This window comes from Antennarius striatus, chromosome 17 (genome assembly GCF_040054535.1).
Source record: "Antennarius striatus isolate MH-2024 chromosome 17, ASM4005453v1, whole genome shotgun sequence".
Taxonomy (NCBI): domain Eukaryota; kingdom Metazoa; phylum Chordata; class Actinopteri; order Lophiiformes; family Antennariidae; genus Antennarius; species Antennarius striatus.
In genome coordinates, this window is record NC_090792.1 from 1,998,618 (window position 1) to 2,022,957 (window position 24,340).

The 24,340-nt window shown below is 41.4% G+C and overlaps 2 protein-coding genes across 8 annotated transcripts in view; one reads left to right on the forward strand and one right to left on the reverse strand.

The window, feature by feature from the left end:
* Positions 1-19,741, reverse strand: part of ralgapa1 (Ral GTPase activating protein catalytic subunit alpha 1) — a 63,725-nt gene extending 43,984 nt beyond the window's left edge. For 2 of the 7 annotated variants that reach the window (XM_068338753.1, XM_068338755.1), the window contains exons 1-19: positions 19,351-19,741; positions 14,795-14,905; positions 14,664-14,713; positions 14,175-14,232; positions 13,748-13,791; positions 13,161-13,338; positions 12,839-12,954; positions 12,402-12,540; positions 12,081-12,289; positions 11,200-11,520; positions 10,880-11,059; positions 10,031-10,102; positions 9,779-9,927; positions 9,509-9,632; positions 9,003-9,149; positions 8,529-8,619; positions 8,237-8,401; positions 7,009-7,155; positions 1,782-3,638 (exon numbers count right to left, since the gene is read on the reverse strand). In XM_068338753.1, the coding sequence (XP_068194854.1) occupies positions 1,782-3,638; positions 7,009-7,155; positions 8,237-8,401; positions 8,529-8,619; positions 9,003-9,149; positions 9,509-9,632; positions 9,779-9,927; positions 10,031-10,102; positions 10,880-11,059; positions 11,200-11,520; positions 12,081-12,289; positions 12,402-12,540; positions 12,839-12,954; positions 13,161-13,338; positions 13,748-13,791; positions 14,175-14,232; positions 14,664-14,713; positions 14,795-14,905; positions 19,351-19,456 (4,264 nt within the window). In that variant the 5' untranslated portion in view covers positions 19,457-19,741. The remainder of the gene's footprint in view (positions 1-1,781; positions 3,639-7,008; positions 7,156-8,236; positions 8,402-8,528; positions 8,620-9,002; positions 9,150-9,508; positions 9,633-9,778; positions 9,928-10,030; positions 10,103-10,879; positions 11,060-11,199; positions 11,521-12,080; positions 12,290-12,401; positions 12,541-12,838; positions 12,955-13,160; positions 13,339-13,747; positions 13,792-14,174; positions 14,233-14,663; positions 14,714-14,794; positions 14,906-19,350) is intronic. The other 5 variants (XM_068338754.1, XM_068338757.1, XM_068338758.1 and 2 more) reach the window with 5 other exon arrangements.
* A 387-nt stretch (positions 19,742-20,128) lies between these two features.
* brms1la (BRMS1 like transcriptional repressor a) lies at positions 20,129-22,792 on the forward strand. Its single transcript, XM_068338917.1, has 9 exons — positions 20,129-20,263; positions 20,825-21,010; positions 21,170-21,260; positions 21,363-21,490; positions 21,580-21,659; positions 21,777-21,873; positions 22,024-22,113; positions 22,244-22,308; positions 22,415-22,792. Exons 2-9 carry the CDS (start codon positions 20,872-20,874, stop codon positions 22,511-22,513), a joined length of 789 nt encoding a protein of 262 aa, XP_068195018.1. The 5' UTR covers positions 20,129-20,263; positions 20,825-20,871; the 3' UTR covers positions 22,514-22,792.
* Positions 22,793-24,340: the final 1,548 nt, after the last annotated feature.

Sequence of the window (24,340 nt, forward strand, 5' to 3'; positions counted from 1 at the left end):
ATTGATTGACCAAAGACATGCACAGTCTTAGTGATAAGGTCTGGAGTTGTGTGTTGCATGGTTAGGCTCCACCAGTGTTCGTAAAGTTAGAATCAGAAGTTATAAAGGCTTGCTATGTGATGAGAAAGTGCACTTGATCAATATGTGAAACAATATTTGCACGATCAGAGGAAGTGTTAACACGAGGAGACAAAACATTCAAATGCAGCTCAGTTTTCTCTGATTTAGAGACCCACAGTGACATGAACATTTAATTTGATACCATAAACTTCCTGTATGCTGCATTACTTAGTTAACAATTTATATATGTGCCTGCTTTGTAGGTTAAATCTTTACTATGAGTGATAAATGTGTCAGATTCCTTCAAAGATTTACTTCACATTAAAAGAGTTTCTGTGTTTTCAAACGTGAAGTAATGTTACCGTAACAGCAAATCCAAAAGCTATAGATATCATTAGCAGGAAACAGGAAATAGAACTAAACTAGGAGAGTCTGCATGAACTTATTCAGATCCTGACACTCGTGCTGTATGAATCAGGACTAAATGTGTGACCTTTGGATATAAAGAGCTTAAAATATTTATTATATATTCATGTAAATAAAATTAAGGTGCTGAGGCTTGTGCTTAAATTCCTCTCTTAATGAGAGAATGTCATTTTTTAACCTACACAATGTTATTTCAACAGATAATTATCAATGTCTGTATCATCTTATGTGGAACCTTTAATATATCTGAAATAAAAGTGTAGCAAAAACTAATATATGTATCATTAATAGGTGCTACTTGACTCAAGCTGGCAAGCAGCACATCTTAACCGGCAAAAAGAGAACACGTCTGCCAAACAGTCCTCGCGTATCAAGACAGATGTCGCTGATCAATCAGAATATAAAACCTCCAGAAATCATTCAAAAATAGAGGAATTCTTGTTTATTCTACTACACATCAGTAATCATATCTGATTTTTCACGGTAATGTCCAAGGCAAATAACCATTCATCTCAATTTGAAAGTGCATGTCTTTTCTAATCCATTCAATGTGCACAATGCTGGAAAGGCAAATTTCACATAAGTCCTCTGATGCACCCTAGTGGTTCAAAATGAAATTACACATTAGGATGAAAATCACTAATGCCAGCCGGCAACAACATGAACTCAACTTTCATCTCTACTCATAAGTCTAAAGGTAACAAAGGTCTAATAGAAAATTAGACAGACACTTAGGGACTTGCTGCAAGTAAAATGGATAATCAATTTATTATAGGAGGTATTATCTGTTCTACATGCAGTTGTGTTTCTCTACAGACTGTTGTTTCACATGTGGGGGTGAAGAGGGGCTCGGGTCTGGAGATGAGACGGAGGCCGCATGCAACATCACAGAGAGGGCGGAGGAAGAGAAGAGGGAAGAGGAGGAGAGAAGGTTAAAATACCAAAGCCCTTAGAATAGTGAACAAAGGGGGGGGGGTTCCGAGGTAGACCAGCAGGTGGGGGTGGTATGGAGGGGGTTGGGGGGGATTCCTCGACAGGAGGCAGGCTGGAGAAGGGGGGCTTCGTTCAAGAGGAAACACATCAACAGGGAGTCTGAATCTCAGTCCAGCAGCAAGATGATGAGTGTCAGCCAAAATACATCATTCCGTCAAAACAAACCAGTTAAAAAACAGCCAAAAAAGGAACAGAGAGTTGCTGATGTTTGTGTGTTGGTGCGTTTATCTGTCTTTCCAAAAAAAAGCTGTTGTGATCTGTTGTGTCCCGTTGTGAGAGCTTCGTTCGGTGGCGATCCTCACCTGGCGTAGCCGTCTTGCGTCCAAAGTAGCCCAGGACGTGGGAGTAGAGGTCCCTTAGAGACGCGTCACCCATTGCTGTCCTGCCCTGCCTCTGTGGTGAAGAACCTTGCGATGACCCTTGACCTCGAGGCCTGGGCTTTGAGGACAGAGCGTGAACCACAGTTTTATAGACCCCACCCAGGAGCGCCCCCTGGTGGTGTCGCGACACCGTGCTGCCCGGCTCCTGGGAACGCGAGCGGGACGCTCGAGATCGCAAGGCGGAACGTCCCAACCGGCCGCGCACCCCCGACGACACGCTAGAGAGACCCGAGCTGTTTGATGACGCCGCCGCCTCTGGGGGGTGCGTCTCAGAGCCGAGACCGGTTCCTTCGTAGGATACGTGATGCTGCTTGTCCTTGTCGCCTCCAGTCCCGCTCCTGTTCTCCAGACATACCGCGGCGTTCCCCGCCCCGCTGTTATCCGTAACGGTCCCGGCGCCCAGTCTGTCGTGCGCCCCCACTCTGTGGCCGATCCCAACGGAGACAAACTTACCTGCGCTTCCCGCTCCCTGTTTAGCCCCCGTCCCGGCTCCGGCCCCAGGCCTCTCCCCAGCCGAGTGGCTGTGTGTGTGGAAGTGACTGAGGCGGCGCAGTCGGGCTTTCCAGTGGGCCTCTTTGTTCTCCAGGGGGTTGTGGAACTGCACCGATTCGGTGGAGGGCCGAAAGCTGACGTGAACACCCCCAGAATGGTGCCTCTTGTTTCCACCGCGGGAAGCCTTGGCTTTAGTCGCATCAGACGTTTGGGGGGGTTGATCTGATTCAGGGACGGAATCGACTCTGTGAGAGTCTTGCCTGACGTTTCCGGTCCTCTCCTTCGCTCCTCCTTCTCTTTCATCCCGTTTCTCTTCTTTTCCTCTCCGCTCATCGCTTTTCCCATCCCGTCCTGCTTCCTTTTCTCCTCCGTTTTTCTCCCTCGTGTGTCTTTCTAAGCTAGCGAACCCTTTGGAGTTGGGAGACGGCCATTGACACTGCAACTCCAGGCACTCGTAGATGCTCCGCTGCTCTCCCTCGGTCTCCTCTGCTGAATCCACGCTGCTGTGCCTCACAGATTTACTTACCTGTCTGTCATCTTTACAAGTCTGTTTTTCTCCTCCCTGTCCTGCGTATTCCATTTGCGTTCCAGTTGCCACTAACACAGGCACAGGTAAAGTTACGACGTCGTTGTCCGGTGGATGATCTGGACTATCTTTCCTTCCCGGCTCGTCTTTCTTCTCAACTTCTTTCTGAGCGAGGTAGTCTTTAATAGAGGAGAATAAATCGTCTTCCTCTAGTCCGGCCCCCGCTTCACCCTCTCCTACTACGACTTCCTTTTCAGACGAACGCGTGAAAGCCGAATCCCAATCGCTTACCCAATCGGAACTAAAACCTTGGCTCTGAGAACCGATCTGGTGCCAGAACTGATCGTAAACACTAGCATCATCTTGTACTTCTGAGGAAGAGGCAACGATACCATTAGAGAGGGTATGAGGGGTGGGAGAGGAAGAAGTAGGGGGTTGTGGGAGAGGCTGAGCTGCGTGACTATTGGCTGAGAGTAAGGAAGAAGTTGTGGAGTGGTGGTGGTGGTGGTGGTGGTGGGGGATTGGGGTGGAAGCAGGATCCCTCTGGGGCTCTTCACCTTTGACGCGCTCTACGATAAAAGGCTCCATGATGTCAGAGGCGCTACTGCTTCTCGCGAGGGACGACGGAGCCGGGGGGTCCAGGTCACAAGCCCCTCCCTGGAAGACCTCAGAACAGGAGATGGGAGGGGTCTCTTCGCTCTGGGAGGAGTGACGCATCCGTGTGGCGCGGGACGTCAGCGTTATAGGCGGGTCCTCAAGGTCTGGTAGTTGGAATTAAGGAAGGGGGGTGAGGTTAGTGGAGGGTGAAAAGGAATAGAAGTAAACACATACAATAATACAAATATGGGTAGAATTACATTTAAAAAAATCACACATTGATATTATTTTATGATTTATTTTACGATCTGTGTCTATTTGTCTCCGTCTATAACTCCATGATGGTAACTGATGAACGGTCAAACGCCTGACCGGGCTCACACCACATGACTTATAAGATCCTAATTGCTGAACTTGGTTAACAAGAATCGCCACAGATTATTTTAGTTATTAAGTGTAAGTATACACACATTACAAGACTGGAGAGCAACTGGGCATCAGACAATACTGATTTCAAGTACTGTTCCAATGATCAAATGAAAGTAGATGAGGAAATGGTTGGAGTCAATCCCTGAGAGAGCTGGAGGTGGAGAGGTTGGTTTGGCTTCACGCTATCAAACATTAGCATAATAAACGGCTAAAAATATATACGCTTATGAGAACAATTGGGGTGGCAAGCAGGTCTAGAGGTATAAAGGCTCATATATATATATATATATATATATATACCTTATGACGCTTAACAAAAAAAGAATTATTACATGCAGACATTTAAAATTTGAAAATGATACATCCACAAGAGGGCAGTGAAAAGTCGACACTTCCTACAACACATGTGTCAAACTCAAGGCCCGGGGGCCAAATGTAGCCCGTGTCATCATTTTCTGTGGCCCACGAGAGCTTAAGTCAAAACGTCAAAAAAAGGATTGTCAAATGTTTGCTTTGAGCAAAACTACATTTCCCACAATGCAGTAATTAAGCTAATTTTCAAAAATGTTGTGAACAAAGTTAATGTCCTAACTTGTGTTTGATGTTATTTTTCTTTATTGATTGATAGTTTGATCCTTGATTGATGGAGTTCTGTGGCTTTACTAACCTGACAAATTAAAGGGATTCATGTTATAACAGAGAAACAAACATTTTTTCCGTGTAACTGTAATGTTTGTAACTTGAATAAGTAATAAATTTGAGTTAATTAACATTAAGGAGTAGGTACATTTATTTTACATTACATTAAGTTACATTTATTAGTTACATCTGGCCCTTTGAGGACAGGAATTGTGCTGCTGTGGCCCTCAGGGAAAATGAGTTTGACACCCCTGAACTACAATAGCAAATACAGTAACAGCAAAAGTTTTTTGTTCCCTCACAACTAACGTCCTGTATTCAAATGCACCTGAGACTTTCCTTTGTGGAGTGTATGATCCCCGTGTGTGTGTGTGTGTGTGTGTGTGTGTGTGTGTGTGTGTGTGTGTGTGTGTGTGTGCGTGCGTGTGAATGGTCTCTGAAAATATACACTAATATCTACATTAAAACAGACTTTGAATCTGTAAACATGTTAAATGTTGAGCTTAAACGTGCCGTAAAACTGGGTAAATAAATGCCTCATGCTGCCAGATAATCTGGGCTGAACATTTGGATTGGCCAAAATTCCAGACCAGCTTTCTTCTGTCAGGTGAGGCTAATCAGAGGGATTGTTCACCTGTCCTGAAGTGTGAGTCCGGATTAAGATGATATGTTACAATTTCATCAACATCAACCAACAGTCACCGCTTAAAAACCCAAACAAACACAAATTTAGAAACCGTTTTAACTCGTAACTTTCAGGAGTGTGGTAATCCTAATAGCAATCTACTTTTGGTTTAACATAATAAAGCCATTATCGTATATCATACCACAAAGGTTATGTACATAATCCTCCAACTGTAAGAAAAGAAATCTAGTTCCTTTTGTCAGTTCACACTTTCATGGTATATATGGTAAATAAATATAGAGCTGCGATACTGTTTAAAATCCTACCACACAAAAGTGAAAGCAATGAGAAGCGCACTAAATGAAACGCCATGCACAATCAGTGATCGGGAGTTGAGCACAGAAACGAAGAGGAGATAAATTCTGGTACTGGGTGTAAGAAAAGTGTAGCCAGAGTAAAGACATAATGAAGGGACGTAAACACGTGAAGACAGGCAGCAGAGCGGACGATGTGGGATAACAGGCAGTCAGGAAAGTAGTTACATCAGGTTTTATGTGGCCATGTAAAGAACAAACACACAGACTTTCTCCATGTAACTGTAAAAACGACAGTTCACATCAAATACTGCAGTTAATCAAAATGATTCTTTCTAGCCCACTCGGTATCAGGCAGGTGACTCATAAGAAATGTGGTTAAATCATGTTGGGAGGTTGTAGAAGATAAAAGCTGGAGTACTGTTTTGTCTCATACTTTGTGTTGTACTGCCTGCGTTGTACTGCCTGTTGTACTTCCTGTTGTTCTGCCTGTGTTGTACTTCCTGTTCTGCCTGTTGTACTGTCCTGTTGTTCTGCCTGTGTTGTACTTCCTGTTGTGTTGTACTGCCTGTTGTACTTCCTGTTGTACTGCCTGTGTTGTCCTGCATGTGCTGTACTGCCTGTGTTGTATTGCCTGTGTTGTACTGCCTGTTGTACTGCCTGTGTTGTACTGACTGTTGTACTTCCTGTGTTGTACTTCCTGTTGTATTGCCTGTGTTGTACTGCCTTTTGTACTGCCTGTTGTACTGCCTGTGTTGTCCTGCATGTGTTGTCCTGCATGTGTTGTACTGCCTGTTGTACTTCCTGTTGTTCTGCCTGTGTTGTACTGCCTGTTGTACTGCCTGTGTTGTCCTGCATGTGTTGTACTGCCTGTTGTACTGCCTGTTGTACTGCCTGTTGTACTGCCTGTTGTTCTGCCTGTGTTGTACTGCCTGTTGTTCTGCCTGTGTTGTACTACCTGTTGTTCTGCCTGTGTTTTACTACCTGTGTTGTACTACCTGTTGTTCTTCCTGTGTTGTACTGCCTATGTTGTACTACCTATTGTACTTCCTGTTGTTCTGCCTGTGTTGTACTGCCTGTTGTACTGCCTGTTAACCGTGGGTCAGAGAGGACTGCAATTTCATCTGTGCTGTATTTCGGGCATATATGGTACACTTGACAATAAAGCTGACCTTGACTTCGCTTTGAAAAGGCCAACTTTGGAAGCAATCAACTCTAAATTTTCTGTGTCAAAATGTCCCACAAAGGCTTTGCTAATCCATTTTTAAATAAAAAAACAAAACAAAAAGAAACCACATGATACTGATCTGACTTTTTTTACAGCTTCTGGAGAGTGATGACTCTTAAATGCTGATTTTATTGTGAGTGACTCCTGCTGGGCCGCATGCAAACCAGTGCTTCAGGAATGACAGACAGAAAAAAACAGACGAGGAGAAAAGTTTTAAAGTTGACACTACGGCAGGCAGACAGACAAGACAAGAACGTCTCCAAGCAGAGAGGCAGACAGGTCATGCACAGAGTGTGTACCTGCCAGCTGGTCGGCAAGGGGGGGTAGTAAAGGGTGGTGGTGGTGGAGGAGGACAGGAAGAGGCGGAGCCAGAGCGGGAGCGCTCTTAGCACTGCGGATAAAGGCTGAGGACAGCAGAGAGTCCCCCGTTGAGCAGCTACGCAGAGCTGAAGAGGTGGGAAGTACAGGAAGAACAGAGAATAAGATGGGGAAAGTGTGAGACAGGAAAGGAAAGAGGAGAAGACGGTGAAAGAAGGAGGCAACAGGGGTATCGTTACAGTGATAAGTAACTAGAGGTGGTGAGGGGAAGAAGAGGGGAACAGGTAAGAGTTTAAAAGTCAAGGACATGGGAGCTGCTGCTGGAACTCTGTTACATCTCTGCTCTTCTTTCAAGACCATAATTTACAGGAGCAACATATTTTAAAATGGCTAGGTCAGATTATCAACTAACCCCAACATGAGGTTAATCTGCAAGTTTGAATACATTCACAGTTAAATAAGCGATTTGAAAATGCAAACAAAAAAATTTGCACACCTGAAAAAGTGTAAGTGAGCACATGTGATCTCATTTTAATAAAACTCTCATTTAGTGGATGTAAATATATTATATGAACATTGTTGGACTAGATTTTACACAGTAATTATCCTACACTCCTGTTTGTACATGTAATAGCTTCACTCATGATTAGAGAAAAGATTTTTTATTGAAAAAACATTGTGTATTAAATACAAGACAAATATCTCATGAAATCTATACTTATTGTGGTCTACAAGACACTGATTCATGATTTTAAGCTAATCATGGCTGTGTTTGTTGTATGAAATTGTTGCTTTTACAAAACATGGACAATACCAATTTTATCACTGTGGAAAGTGTCTAATATTACTATTTCAACGTTCATCAACAGCTGCAGTTTATGACGTCTTGTGTGAATCACGAGTTGTGATTATCTTGCCTCGAAGCTTGTATTGCTATTTCATTACACGGCTAAGTAATGATCATTTCTTTCCCACCAAAGGCCACAGCTTCACATAAGCAGGACTTTATTAGGAAGTAGGTCTGACAGATGTACAGGATAGAAACCCAGTCATAGAAATTACTTGGGAAGGAAAAAAGCTGTGAACTGCACTGAGCAAAGACAGAGACCTGCTTTATTCCAACACAAACAGACCAGGGTTTGTGGTTTGAACAGGAATGTAAAAATTGCCCAAAGGAGTCTGCAGTTGTGTGGGAGCGGGTATACTGACCTACTGTCTTCTGGCGGACGATGCTCCTAGCCTTTTCGATTCCCGGTGAGCCGGCAGTGGTGGCGCTTCGCTGCCTCATGGCCGCCGCTTGTCCCAGTTGGTCTCTGCTCCAGCCTTTGGAGAAGGAACGATCCACAATCTGCCGCTGGCCCTCTGCGCCGATACCTGGTGCAGACGGGTGCGACAGAACACGGATGTCTCAGAGTACTTAAACGGTAATTTTTTTTTCCAGAACACGTTACCTCAATCTGTGTAGAGGAATATAAATGTGAGAGTTTGCTGACTGACCAACCTTTTCCTTTATGTTTCTTCTGTTTTTGTTCGCTCAGCTTGTCCAAAGGCAGCTCGTTCAGATCAACACTGTACAGGTTCCTGGCCAACACCTAAGACACGCACACACACACACACACACTGTTTTCACACTTTGATTTCATGTTACCACACCTGTAAAAATTGCAGCAAAATTTAATTTGCAAAGGCAGAAAGAACATGTGTGTATCATTCTCATGTCTGTCCGTGCCGGTTGAACATTACCCAGCACGGACAGAGGAACACAAGTACTGCTTCCCTCAGACTCAGTAGGCGACTGTTTTTTTAATTTATCAATAACATTGATTATTAACATTAATAATAACAACTAATAATAACATTAACATTGAATATTTGTTGTTAAAACATTAAGTCAATTAAATTAATTCATATCCAAACCTAGACGGGACACAGCTCTTTGATAACTGGGCATTCCCTGACTACAACATTCCAGTACCTTGGTGAGGGTCTCCATGGTGAGCGACCACTCAGTAACCAGTTCATCCCAGCAAGTCAGGGATGAGAGAACAGACAGAAGGTCATCCCACAGTTCTCTGCTGATGTAAACGTTTAAATTCCCCTTAATCCACGCAACTATGAGCGTCTGTAGAGGAGGAGGGAGAGGAAATAAGAGACAGCGCTATTAGGATGAGTTAGATTCCAGACCTGGACGAAGAAAAAAGTAAATACACGTCATCTAAATTGCAATCAGACTTCGCTGAAGTGTTCAAAATATAACCTCCGATGGATAAACTAGTCGTAAAATTTGTAAAAAACCAGAACAGAAAAGTATCACAACCTTTCTGGAACCAGTTTGTATTTCTCTGACTGCATCATTCCTGTTTTTTTATGTAGCAGCACAGAGACTTTGTGTCCTTCTACCACAAAGACAACACTCTGGATAAAACTGTTAGTATCCATGTAATAATATCTGGACAGTGTGATACAGAGAGAGAAAAGCACCTGAAAGATGGGTCCAGCCAGTCTGCCTGACAGAGTGTTGCTCTTCTTGCCCTGGGGCATGATGGACGGAGGTCTCTTCATCACTGACTCTGTCACCCTCAGCAGAACCAGTAAGATTTGCTCCCTACAAATAAAACCAGTAAACATCAGAGCCTTGAAGCACAGAAGAGTTATACTGAAATACATTTTCACTACATTATTTACTCCCAGTCCATGGTTAAAAGTCAGATTAATTTCATATGTGGTGTCTGTTCAGCTCCTTTTTTTTACCATGACTTCTGGTCCATGGTCTCATGCATGACGAGGCTGCGGTAGATGTTGAGGACTCGCTTGCACATGTCGACGTGCTCCTCCAGGAGGATCTTGATGTCATTTGCTGGTTCCAAGAGGAAAACGTTGGCAGAGTGGGTGATAAATACCTGGAAAGGAAACACGTGGGGGGGTTGTACTATTTATATTAATATTACAGCAATGACAAGCAGCAATGTGACTCCTTTGTGTTGTGGATGTGAAGGACTGTACCTGTAGTGTCGTCTGAACTCCAGCATGAACACTATACTCCAGCAATTCACTGTCAACCTCCTTGTTCATCCCCTGAAGAATAGGGAACACACACACACACACACACACCAAGTAAATTTACGTAACAATATACATCAGTTGCTTCAGATTCAACTGTCAACCAGAATGAGTGAGAACCTATACCACATGTGTCAAACTCAAGGCCTGGGGGCCAAATGTGGCCCTCCACATCATTTTATGTGGCCTGCGAGAGCATTAACGGTCAGTGTCTAAAAATAAATGGGTCATAAGTGTGCTTTGAGCAAAACTACATATCCCACAATGCAGTCATTAAGCCCCTTATAACTTTGACAAAAATGTATTGAACAAAGTGTCTATATCCTAACTTGTGTCTGATGTTATTTTTCTTTATTCATTGATAGTTTGATGATTGTTTGATGGAGTTCTGTGGGTTTAAAACCTGACAAATTAAAAGGATTTTATAACAGAGAAACAAACATTTTTTCTGTGTAACTGTGATGTTTGTAACTGAAATAAGTAATACATTCAGTTATTTAACATTAAGGAGTAGTTACATTTATTTTACATTACAATGAGTTACATTTAGTTACATTTATTAGTTACATCTGGCCCTTTGAGGACAGTCATTATACTGATGTGGCCCTCGGTGAGAATGAATTTGACACCCCTGATCTAGACCAACATATTACTTATACTCTTTTAGCTGCCGTTAAATTATGTAAAATCTACACTGTATGTTAATTTAATTTTATCTATGTATGCTCAAACGTTCACAGAAGTTGTTCAGTTGCTTCCTGTTTAACTGAGCGATTTAAAGCACTTCCTCACTTCGTCCTCCTTTTCTCCGTGCTGAGAGCCTGAGTCCAGACTGCCTCCGGTGGCTACAGGATAGGGGCCCTCCTCTGGCTCCTTCATGAACACTGGTTTGTCCTCCATGGAGATCCACTCCTGGTAAACACGAACCACTTTGCGCATCGCCGCCGCTTCGCACATCGGGAGAAGAAAAGCCTGTTTTTGTAGGCACAGATGGAAATATGAGCATGTTTTAATTGAAGCTGCGCTACTGATATCTTAGATCCCCTCCATTACAGACAGTTTAAACTCAGAACCTCCTCAAATCCCTGGAAATAAAGTAATTTCTCCTTCACCTGTCGAAATATCTCAGTGATGAAGTTGACGTTGCTTCTGGAGTTGGTCAGCACTCTCCTCACCACCTCCATGTCTGTCAGCTGCTCTTCATCCATGGAGCAGAGCGAAGAGGAGCTGGGCTCCCTTTCTGTCAGCGTAGACGTGTTGGAGTGGCTTTGTTCTGGCTCTCCAGTCCCCAGGCCCCCACACACACCCCCGCTGCCTCCACCCAGTCCGGATGAACACCCGCTCCCTTCCAGGTGGCTATCAGAGCGAACCCCACCTCCAGCGCTGTCGTCCGAGCTGCCTGCAGAGCGAGCAGCCAGACCAGCAGCTGCTCGCTGGAAATGACAAGCAGTTACACAGAGAACCGTGGAAATAAACAGATGAACATGCCCCACCTCCCACACTAACATCTGTGGAGAGTTCCTAAGTCACACAAGTCATCTTTTTAAGAAAATGTACAATTTATTCGTATTTCATATCCTTTTTGTCTAAAACCACCTTAATCGCTTGTAATTACTATTTTTAGGAGGAGGCAATGAGAAAAACTTCACCGAAAAATACAAAGTAACAACAAAACAGGACGTAACACATTATCACAATTTCAAAAATTAGGTGAATGACATGTAAACAACTGAATAATTAATGACAACGATTGATCATCGACAATTTCTCTCAAAAAGAAAAAAAAAACTTGTCTAACTTGATTATTTTCACTTTTCTTCTGAAGTCTAAAATTGTTCATATTGAATATTTGTTTTTACTCTTAATGCTAAACTAGACATCTTTCATTATTTTCTAACAGAACAACTGAATGACAACTGGAGAAAAAAAGATCTGCAGATAAATTTTAACTCAAAAAAACCACACAGCTTGTCCCGTTGTCCACGTTTATCACCTGGATGTTCTTGGGGACGTTCTCTCCCTCCGTTCCTGGGATGTGTGCTTGTGTGTTGGGTCGTGGCTCGAGCCAGAAGGAAACCAGCCAGCGGATGAAGATGACTCGGGCCTGAAGGAAGCTTTCTTTGGTGCAGAATGCCATTTCGCTGCCATCTTGCTCCCTTCGCACCACACCGTAGTAGGGCTTAGGGCGCATTGGAGGTACATCTACAGGGAAAGCAGAAAGCCTTTAAACAGGATACAGTCAGTGTTCAACGTGTTTCAATGGATGACAAGTTTGACAGCATCCAGTAGCAAATGAACTCTGTACATCACTGACCCAGTATTGGGTTGTAGAGACTGGTTTCCATGGCAAAGTTGGGAAAGATGTTAGGAAGGTAAAACTTCCTGAAGTGACCAAAGAGGAAGCTGAAGCCACGCTCGTGGTTCTCTTTACAGCGCCACTCAAGAGCCTTCGCCTGACGGAAACACAAAAAGACAAAAACAAGAAGCTTGTGTTACAAAGACACCAGTATGCACACAAAGCAGGGTCAAACAGAGACGGGCACCATTGTTTTAGTGGAGAGGGTTATCAGTGTCTGTGTGACTGCATGTGTTTGATAGCAGCGAGAAGAGGAACTGACAGAACAAAAGTGTTTATGTGTCAATAACTGATGACCTTTAAGTGTGGAGAAGTTAGTGATTAGATGAAGTACCTGTTTGTGACGATGTCTGTAAATCATGTTAGCTGAGTTAGTAAAAAAAATATGATAATACCTGGTTTACCATGTATTTGAGGAGAGCTTCTAAAAAGTAAGCAGTGTGGTCTTCCTGGTTCTTGTCACCTGACTGAGGAGGAACCAATGGGGTGATCTCTTCTGGGGTAACCTGAGCTGCACGGGGTAAACCAAAAACAGGATGAGTTAAAATATCCCATCAATACAAATCAAATGTTTTCATATACAGTGAAATACATCTCCCAAGAGATTTATTTATTGAATGATTGTGAGTCCATTTGCCAATCTGATCCAACTATGTGTGTGTGTGTGTGTGTGTGTGTGTGTGTGTGTGTGTGTGTGTGTGTGTGTTCTCTACTAACTCTCTGTTAGGTTTAATGGGGGGTTGATCAGAGCATCCAGGGTGCGCGGGGTCCTTTGGAAGATTGGAGCTGGGAAGCCAGGAATCAAACAGGCAAACATGCAGAGCTGCTCGTGCTCTGCGTTATTCTGCAACGCCTGCATCCACAGCAGGAACAGACGCACACCTTCACGGCGGATCTGCAGCGAAGATGGGAGACAGACGACAGATTTCTCACCAACTCTGTCAATAAGATGAAAGCAGCAGTCAGTTTGAGTAAGGGATAAGAGGAGCTAACTCTGGATTAGAGCCAAGGAACACGGGCGACTCAGCAGAGACGTGAAGATGAGACTAATTGAGAATGGAAGCTGGAAATGTCCCAGAGCTTTTACTAGAAGTTACTATCTGATAGAATCATGTGAAGTTAGTGCTTAAATGAAAAATGACATTATCTCCTTTTCCTCACACGCCACCAGCACCATCCAAAAAATGTGAAGAATTATGCGATAAGCAGACAGAAAGTCTCAAGAGGAGGGGGAAGGATTGGGCTGTGAGGGCTGGACGTGACAGGGGGACAAAGAGAACCAGACCAGAGAGCTCAGGCTGTACCTTCAGAGAGTTACCAGTGTGCAGCAGCTTCTTGAGAATAAGTCCTAGAGAGGAGAGAGAGAGAGAGAGAAATGTCAGCAAAATATTTGTGAAATCTACACTGAGGTTGATTTAACCTTTATCGTGATAAACTCAGACAAGGAAGGACAAAACTTGCTTCACCGATCTTCAATAGAGATAAAACAGTTCTAGCACTAAAATACATACAGGAAAAAAGGACCTGTACTGCACCATGCCACACACTCCTCTTTTGCAAAGTTTATGCACTTGTTGTTTCTGATATTACATAATAAATAATAATTATGTTAGATGTACTGTTCAAAAACTGGTTAAACCAAATTCTACAACAGTTTGCTGGAACAGCTTCTGATGCACACAGTTACAGAATCTAGTTCAGGAAAGACATGCAGGCGGTTTGTTGCGTTACCGATGCTGTGGAACTGCCAGCGGCTCTGGATTCTCTCAGGCAGGAGCTGAAGTATTTTCTGGAATAAATATTCAGGTGAGGAGTGAATGATTATTACTGGTTGTAAAAACGTAAATGTTATGATTGAGTTTTGTATAGTCAGCCTTTCAACTACTGATTTTCTACAAAATATAAAATTAAACCATACCAAAATATACTGATTTACCCCAATAACAATTAATAAGTTATCATTTGTTGGTTGAAAATTCATTCTTTTTTCCAAAGAATGGACTTGATCAAAATTTATATTGTGCAAAGAGCTAAAAACATGAATGTTCTCTTATCCTGGCTTCTCTGAGTCCTGCTAGATGCCAGTGGTCTTAATTACTGCAGTTAAAGCTCATTCAATCAAGTTTAAATGATGAACTCACATAATGACTGAGCTCTACTTGATGGTGACATTGCACTGACTTCCATGCAAATAATAAAAGGGCAATAATATTTTATTACCTCAAAGATGTAGAGGATGGAGTCCAGCTCCTCCCTCTGAGACTTGTGACCTGAGACACAAATGTTAACTCCAATGAAGGCAGAATGATACAATATCCACAACGTGCTCTAAACAAGTCAATTAAACTGACCTTTTTGCTTGAGGCTGACCTCAATGGTGACAAAATTCTCAAAGAAGACATAGTAGATATGGGAGTAGTTCAGGTCAAAGAACTGTTTGAGCTCCGCAGGTTCTGCGTTTTCTGGAAAATAAGTAGAGAAATAATCCTGAGAGTCAAAGAATGCATACAATACGATAGGTATCAATCACACACTTTAAACTGCACACAAATTTGACTGTAATTCCTCCACAAATATAAAATCAGTCAGCACTGAGCAGCGGTCGACCCTCTGTTTCCATCAACGCCTACATTTATATTCCTCATGTTATATATTCATAAGGCTCGGACATCCACACTCACATCTTGACCTGTACTCAGAGTTGTATATAAAAAAACTATTCAACATTCATTATATGTTAAATTTACTGGAAAAAATATACTTTTTATGAGCTGTTTGTAATAAATCACAGATGCATATCCATTCGCCAGTTTCTGGCAGCGTTCTTAGTGTATCTCTACCCCGTTCTCTGGGGAAACTCTTCTAGTTCTGTCATATTTCTGGGCAGCAGCTTCCTTAAAAACCCACCAGGTATTTTATTGAATGACTTCAGCAATGCTTCCATCATCACTCCTCAAAACAGCTTCCTAAATTTCTGTCTCATCTGGATTGTTTTCAGCGTAATGAAGCGGACTTTGCTTGTGCTGTTGGGTCACACTCGTGTAAATTTAATCCTTAACAGAAAAAACAACAAGAAAACAAAACGAAAAAAAACCTCTCTACAGCTAAAGATAGTCTATCCATGTTTGCACAGTGGTTTAATAACATTTGCAAATGTCTTAACGATCAGTGGCATTCAGGGGATTGAATGATCCTTAGATTGCATCAGTCATTAAAATAAGTGATTTTTTTTTTCAATGTCGGAAAACTATTTTGTATTGAGACATTTAACATGTTGATTGATTTAGTTCTTGAAAACCGCTGATGAATTAACTTTACCACACAATGGGCCTTAAATCCTTTTGCTTCTGACTATGCAGAATTAAATGAGCTTCTAAACTTGACCCCTGTGTCTGTTTTCAGTCAGAAAAAAAATTGAAAAATGAAATACGAACTCGCAGTGGAAATGCCATGTGGAGGAGACATGCTAACAAATAACTGATAACTCAAGATTTTTCAGCATTCACTTTCGACAAAATGCATCTTATCGGCAATTTTCATCACAGGAAATAAATTTGACCAACTTCACTGAAACATTTTGGCTCTCTAAATATAATGTCTGGATCCCAGCTACGTGTTCAGAAACAGCGCTCTGAAGACCGCCGTGTTTACCTTCATGTGTTCTGGACTAAATCTCAACACCCATGGCTGTCATCACAAAGGAGACACACTGGAGCAGAACAGAGATAAAACACACGTTCTTACTAACAGCCGCAATGGAACAAGCATGACACACACACACACACACACGCACACGCACACGCACACATACACACACACACACACCCACACCCACCCCCACACACACACACACACACACACACACACACACACACAGTCGAAGAGCCCCTGATAACAGCCAGTGAGTGTTCAAATGAAGTCTTACGGCTGAACTCTTTGGTCTTGTGGACAAGCTGAGTGGGTTTTTAACATGATGATGTAAAGTCAATCATCGTGTTAAAATGCCCATGTACACACTCATTTATGAAAAACTCAGCTCAAAAAAGGCTGTCAGAGACTGCAACATCCCACGACAACCCTGAATTCAAAATTTTACCCTGACCTACTGCTTCCGTAACCTCTAATTGTTTTTAAAGTTTTTATCGTCCGTCTCCAGAATTTTGCACCCTAAAAGATGCAAAAGTGACCAAAGGTGAAGGTCATCATCACATTTTTGTGCCTCTGGCTTCCTGAAAATGTTGCTTTTAGTTTTCTGATTATATCTCATCAGGTGTTAGAGATACCTAAAAAGGTATAAAAGTGAAAATTCAACCTTGACTTAGTTTTTCAAGGTCAAAGTTGTGATCTAATTTTCATCCCCTTGCCTTCCTGAATATAACGCTTTTTGTTTTGTCTTTCCATCTTATCTGGTTTCTGAGATATGTGCAAAAAAAAAAAGTACAAAAGTCCTATAAGACGTATACATTGACTTGCTTTACTCTTAGACTTCCAAAGTTTCTGTTTCAATCCCAACAACGCAATCCTCTCAATAGCAAAGCATTATTAAAATGATATTTGACACTGTCTTGTTTGTGCTTTAGCAAACTTAAAACAAACTCCAGAAAGGATTTTCATTGTTGGAACAAAAAGGCTGAAATTGACCTCCAATATCCATCCTTTTTTTTTTCTTTTCTCAACTGTGTCTGGGCAAGAAGTGGGGTGCACCCCAGATAAGATGCCAGCTCAACCTGGGGCCATATGAAAGCCAAACAGCCACTCGTGCTCACACTCACACCTATAGACAACTTGTGATCAGTTCACCAAGCTGCATATTTTTGGTGGTGGGAGGAAGCCGGAGAACCCGGAGAGAACCCACACAGACATGGGGAGAAACTCCACACAGAAAAGCCCCCCAGTGGAAACTAACCTGGAACCTTCTTGCTGTAAGGCAACAGCCCTACCCACTGCGCCTCCATGTCGCCCTGACCTCCATGAACTACACAAAAGTCTTAACATGTACTTTGGCATCTTCTGTAATTAAAATAGCTTTTAATACAACAACAGTAGTTAGACAAAGTTTAAATATTAACTTTATCATAAGTGAAAACAAGATCTATTCAATATCCTTAAAACAACTCTCAACAACAGGACCAGCAGATAGCAGATACTACCAAGGGTCTTTGTGGAACTATTCTTTCACATCATGAAGGACATTTCCTGATCCGAAAATCCTAACAAAACTACAACTCCACACTGCGAGCCAAAGTACAAAAAAATCTGATTCTGTTTTTGCTCACATGCGACTCATGTTTTGTTTTTCAGGACAGCGTGAACAGAACAAACAGCACAGAAAATCATTTTTAACTCTCAATGTGGTCAAAACACAAGTACATTTCTGACTCTTGCTGATGTCAGAGAAGCAAGAACATTTAGGAATTTTTGTATTTCTTTTCTCCACTAAACATTCTCGTTACATTTTGTCAGAAATGGTGGGCAACGTCCGACGAGGAGGCTAGACAACAGCGAGACATTGAATGAATGCCAGTCAAATCCTGTTTGCCTTTTTCGTCCTGTGCCTCAAACTCTATCACACTGCAGTCCTGACAGCAAAACAATGCAAAAAATTAATACTTGCATCACTAATGCATCGAGTATTTTTGACAATGAACTAATATACAAAAGAATTTATTTTACATCAGCATTTCAGATGTAAATGTTGGGCCACAGTATGGACGTATGAACACTGATGTTAAATACAAAGACGGACAAAAAATAGATTTAAGACAAAACAAATCTGAATCATTCCACTTTTAACAGCAGTGTGAACAGTCTTTGTGTTCTCTATGCGTTTTATATAATTACACACATCCCACATGGGGATGAATAATTATTTCTGTATACCAGTTAGATGACTTGCATTGCAACAAACATTGCTCAACTTATAATTTTTTATTGGTGCTGCAAATAATAATCATGTCCATGTTCTTTTTTTTTTTTAAGTGGCAGTCTGATAACATTATTGTTAAAACTATGTGCTTCACAATCGTTCAGTGCTGGCACTCCTTCACAAAGTAACCGCTGCCTGTTAGCGTGTGTACCTCTGTGATTATTATCAAGGTCTGGTGTTCCCCATAGGGGGGCACACCCCTTTCTCTCTCTGTCACACACACACACACACACACACACACACACACACACACACACACACACACACACACACACACACACACACACACACACACACACACACACTTACAATAGAAACAGGAAGCTTGGCTACTGTATTGGGACAGAGGAAGGAAATAGTACAGACCATTTCCTTCAGGTTCCTCTGTGTGTGAAAACAAGGAGTTCACAGGAAATACACACCATAGAGACATAACTTATTACCACCCATTACACAGTCATCCTTCCCATTGTCTCACATGCATGTAGAAACACTGCTGTTGTCACTGTGTTGTAACACAGCTTTAAACACTCATCTATTCTCTCACACACACAACGTCCTGGTTGGGTACGCATGTAAAACCCTGGACAAATCACAGGAGAAAGTTATGCAGCCACTTTCACGTTTTCCCCACGCAGTTAGACGTGAAATCAGATGTTGTTTAAAGGAAAATGCAGACAATTATTTTCATCCATCATCCTCATAAAGTTAAAAAAGAACCACTCAAAATACTGACAGCAGACAGGGCAAGCCAAGCTTTCTGTCAAATATTTTAGTTTGTATGTTTATAATACTGTACACACTTGGTAAATGAATAATAAAAATATCTGATATATGTTAAAGTTCTTGGTTAACATTAATGTTTCTCTAAAAACATAAAAGATAATTCTGATTTGGTGATTTTCGGGATAAATCAGGTCTGACATTCCCTGACACGAACATGCTAACCCATTAACTATTTAGAAATGGTGTTTAACTTACCTATGACTATTCTGAGATGCTTCAGCCTCGTCAAAACGTCCTTCTTTGGGTCCAACACTTTCTGTGTTGATTTTTTAACGTCGCCATGAGGCTTTTTGGAAAACATTCCTGGGGCAGAAGACACAAAAATGCGGCGGTAGACAGCAAGGAGGGGCTAGCTGTGTAGCCGCTTCAATCTCAGCTAACGTTAATCTTTATACTGTAACGAAACCCGCTCCTCCTGGGTTATTTAATAACGATGCGACTTAGAAGCAATCCAAAACAGCGTGGAGTAGGCATTGAGGTGAAAGGCGCATGATGTAAAAACGAAGGTAAATATGTAAAATCTAGTGGAGCACACAGAGCATCCATCCATCGCACCTCCCTTCCACAACACAGTCCGCAGCCTGACGGCTAAACTAGCTAGTTAGCTAACGTTAACCTAACTCGGCCGTTCACTTAGAAAACATCATGGCGGAGGAGGGAAAACAAAGTAATGGATACCAGAGAAATTCAACGCCAAAATAGTTTGACGATACGTAAACATATGTTTATTGGTATGAATAATTGAGCATAATCACTTTATTTAATCACAGTGTGTAAATATTTAAGTACAACACAAGATACAGTCTATGTTAAATTACGTTGACGTCTGTCAAGAATTCTAATCGAGCGCTCAGCCTAATAAAAGAGAACTGAACTCTGGGTATTGTAGTTCATTACATGTTTTAAACTTGTAGTAGCGCGAATTTTAGCCATACAGAAAACTACACTTCCCTGCACAATAAGAGCGCCATCGTGAGATTTGTTTTTAGCTTTGCTGGGGAAACACGAGTAAAAAGTAATTGAGAAAACACATGTCTTAGCGTCTTCTTTTTTTGAAAATCTGTTTTTAGTTCAACAGTCTTACAAGCCTCGGGCTTCCTCCTATCTTGTGAGTTGTCATTCATTCGTTTGTTTTTGAACAAATCGAGCCAATTGTGCTCGCTATTGAAGCATTGTACACTGATTTGCTAATATGCTAACACCCTGCTAACTTGATGTACATTACTGTGCTGTCAAAAATGTTAATATGACTTGAGTAATTTGGTGATTTATAAAGGAAATGTCTAGGTTTCCATGTCTATTCAAATTTCTTTATTAAATTATCTTAAATTGTGTTCTAAGAATCTACCAGCAGAGCAATTTTCTAAAAATCATAACAAATGTCATTCAGGCATTATTTTGATGGCTATCCTATTTTACTAAAATCCTGTATTTGAAAAAATAAAAATCTTTAAACAGTCTCCCGCTAATTTATGTAATGGATTTTTTTTCTTCAAAGAATGGCTTTGACTGATACTACTGTCATCCTACAATCCTGAGATTATTTTTCAGAAATTATACAATTATTATCTAATTGATTATATGTTCTGAAATTTTTATTTTTTAAATGTCATCTCTGAATTAAATAAATAGAATCCAGTGATATGTTTTAAGTTTGCATCTGTTGTAGTGCTTCAGACCGCCTGACGAACCACACCTGTCTGAAGTTGATTTGCCATGCCGGTGCATCGCGACCGGGAAAAGAAAGAGAGTACAGCAGAAGAGATGGAGGTGGAGGAGCAGGAGCAAGAAGCATCTAGCTCAGAGGAGGTCGATTCCGACACATCCTCTGTTTCTGAAGATGGAGACAGCTCTGGTGAGAAAGTAGAAATCAGTACAGCAGTATGTATTTCTGATCTAAACTAGTTACTGTGAGAAGATTCCACTGGACATTGTCTGCTTTTGAGAAATTTTCTTCTGCTATCACAATCCTTAAAACCAAGCACAGACATTTTTTTCTGTGTATTTCATTCAGAAATGGATGAAGAAGACTGTGAGCGGAGGAGGATGGAGTGTCTGGATGAAATGTCCAACCTTGAGAAGCAGTTCACAGATCTCAAAGACCAGTAAGACAAACATCAATTTTAATATTCCATTTGAAATGCAAACTATTAAAACTTATTCCAAGGAACTGGCCAGTGACCACACCTGTTTGGTTTTTTGTGTAGGCTGTATCGTGAGCGGCTCAACCAGGTGAATAGCAAACTTGCCGAAGTGGAGGCTGGTCGGGCAGCAGAATACTTGGAGCCCCTCGCTGTACTGCTGGAGAACATGCAGGTCCGCACCAAGGTGGCTGGTAAGTCAACACGCAAACACACTTTTTAAAAAACACGCTTCAAGCTCGTTTCTCACCATTTTAACATGCTTCCACTACGTCTGTGTCAGGTATCTACAGAGAGTTGTGTCTGGAATCTGTGAAGAACAAATATGAGTGTGAGACCCAGGCAGCATTCCAGCATTGGGAGGTTAGACACACACACCTAACCCTACCTTTTAACCCAAACTGTCTCTTATAGATCAAGCCCATAGTAAAAATATACCAAAATGTATGTCTCTGTTTTTGTGTATTTATTTTCTTGCAGAGTGAAAAGCTGCTGCTGTTCGATACGGTACAGAGCGAACTGGAGGAAAAAATTCGGAGACTGGAGGAAGACAGACACAGCATAGATATTACCTCGGGTAATTCACACAGAACGAGTTCACGGCAATGTCGTGAATGTTTAACTAAATGCATTCAAATTTCAGTAATAAGCTGACATTAGAAGCGCGCACCACCATATACAGTATTCATACATGAAACACTTCAATTTGTGTGTCTCTCCCTGTCAGAGTTATGGAATGATGAGGTGTCAGGAAGGAAGAAGAGGAGAGACGCTTTAAGTCCAGATAAGAAGAGGAGACGACCTTCAGTGGTGTCTGATATCCTTTCACTGTTAAATTCTCTATTACTGTTCACATTATATCACTAAAGTCAGTTAAAGTCATCTTACTGGTGTGTAAAGGACTCACATCTGAATGCTCTCTGTGGACTGTCCTTAACTCTGCTCACGCCCGTATATTGTTTACATGTTGCCAGACTTGGACATCTTGGAGGACTGGACGGCGATCAGAAAGGTATGTGGATGCGTCTGTTGAAAATCAGGGTTCTCATTGTCATCACAGTGTGTGTGAAGACATCTTTTAACAACCTGCACGTATATGTGTGCGTGTTGTCTTACAGGCCGTGGCTACGCTGGGCCCCCACAGAGGGAAGGCCGACTCTGACGGCCCCGTTTTCCCGTTCAGATCAGACAGAAACAGGTCCATCCTCAACTGCTGAGAAACGTCTGCAGGCAAGAACACGTCAGGAAACGCACAGGGACCTCGGACACTTGCAGGATAGATGTAAACCTATATTGCATATGACAAGCATAGCATTCATTGCTGTTGGCCGTTGAACATTTCGTATCATCCATCGCATTCCTCAGGTGACGCTGGTAGCGTTTGGTAACAGGAACGCAAACAGGACTTCTGTCTTTATGTCTTTTTTTAAGGAGAAACAGGAATATAGCTTTAATTTTCACTGACCTATTACAAATATTTTTCCACTGTTCTTTTTTTTTATTCATTTAGAGCAGAAGTTCCCCTTTAATGAATGGATAACAAATATAGGGTTGGATTCTGAAATGACACCAAATACCAAATAGGAAAGTGTCATTCCCAGAATTCAACCCCTGTCTATATTATTTTAACGTGTCATTGCATTTCACTTCATGTGACACTTCACTGTTCTGTTCTTATATCAGGGTTCACATTACATCACAAAGTGAAGGGTGTGGGTGACACTCTTGTTTTTTTTTTCTTCCAATTTTATGACAACATCTTTTAAACAGAACACTTTCTACAAAATTACACTTGGTGTAGAGGTTACAAATTAAAAAAAAATCCTTAAATGATGCTTATGTTCAACACTTGGGTGTTGTATCACAACAGTATTTCTTTAAAGTCTTCATTATAGTTTTAGCCAGCCATTAAAGCTTTTAATCATCCCAAAATCAGGTTTGTGTTGAGAGCACCGTCGTTGGTCTGACAGCGCTTTCTGAAGTGGAAACACGTACTTTAGTTTGTTCACACAGCTCAAAAAAATCATCACTGTTTTGTTTAGAATGCAGCAGTTCTTCAATTTTATTTTTATTTTTTTCAAATTTTAAATTTTGCTACAACCTGCTTGACAGCTTAAGTTCACCATTGCCTATTTTTTGGGACAGACATGCGACTTATTTTTTTTACTACCTTTTTTATAGGCTCCATCACCCTATAGCACCCCTTTAAAAAGAGCACTTGAGTTCTCACAATTCACAACGCCGAGCTGAATGCAGGTTGTGAACCTTTACAAACAATTAATATATATATTTTTTTTACAAGGCTAGAGTTTTTAGAAGAAGTCCCACCTCACCCGTTGATGAGGCTCAAGGTGTGTCGTTGTTTCAGAGCTGGAGAATTTATTAACGCATGAAGAAATACAGGTTTATGAGCGAATGATGACAATTGTGACGTAACATATTTTAAACACTTGACGGATGTGCATGAGGATAGTTATGGTGTTTTTGATTATTAGGTGGTGATCATCCGCTCGTACAGTTGCTCCACAGTGCCTACATTTAAAGATTTTTTTTTCCTCACTAGAATGGTAAAGTTAAACAAACTCGGATTATTCTTGTTAACACAGGCGATTATTTTTTTGTTGCTCTTCAAGTAAAGTCAATTTATTCTTTTATTTTTTTACCCTGTTTTTTTAATTTGACACAAATGATTTTTACAGTAATTAAAGATCATACAACACATGTAAAAAATATAAACACAACTATCCCTTTAAAGCTACCATACAGTATGTATAATACAGCAGGTATTACTGTTACTCTTCCTATTGATCTACCTCTTGATCTGTGAACAAAACTAAAACCCTTCTTCACTTGTTACTCGTGAATTTATAAATGCTTCCATCGTCACAGCTGTTCCTGGAACAGTTGATTTTGTCGGGTGTGTTTGATGACTAACTAGACGACACCAAATGACGCCATTCCATTCCTGCCCATCTCGTTTTTACCAACACAAGCCATTGAATAAAACATATCACTGAGTTTATACACAAGTTTTTGACTGTTAG

What these genes read in the sequence shown, in the direction of transcription:
- brms1la (XM_068338917.1), top strand. Translation starts at nt 20,872, where the DNA reads ATGCCGGTGCATCGCGACCGGGAAAAGAAAGAGAGTACAGCAGAAGAG. An exon ending in TGAAGATGGAGACAGCTCTG is followed by an intron (nt 21,011 to 21,169) that starts GTGAGAAAGTAG and finishes TATTTCATTCAG; the next exon opens with AAATGGATGAAGAAGACTGT. An exon ending in ACTGGACGGCGATCAGAAAG is followed by an intron (nt 22,309 to 22,414) that starts GTATGTGGATGC and finishes GTTGTCTTACAG; the next exon opens with GCCGTGGCTACGCTGGGCCC.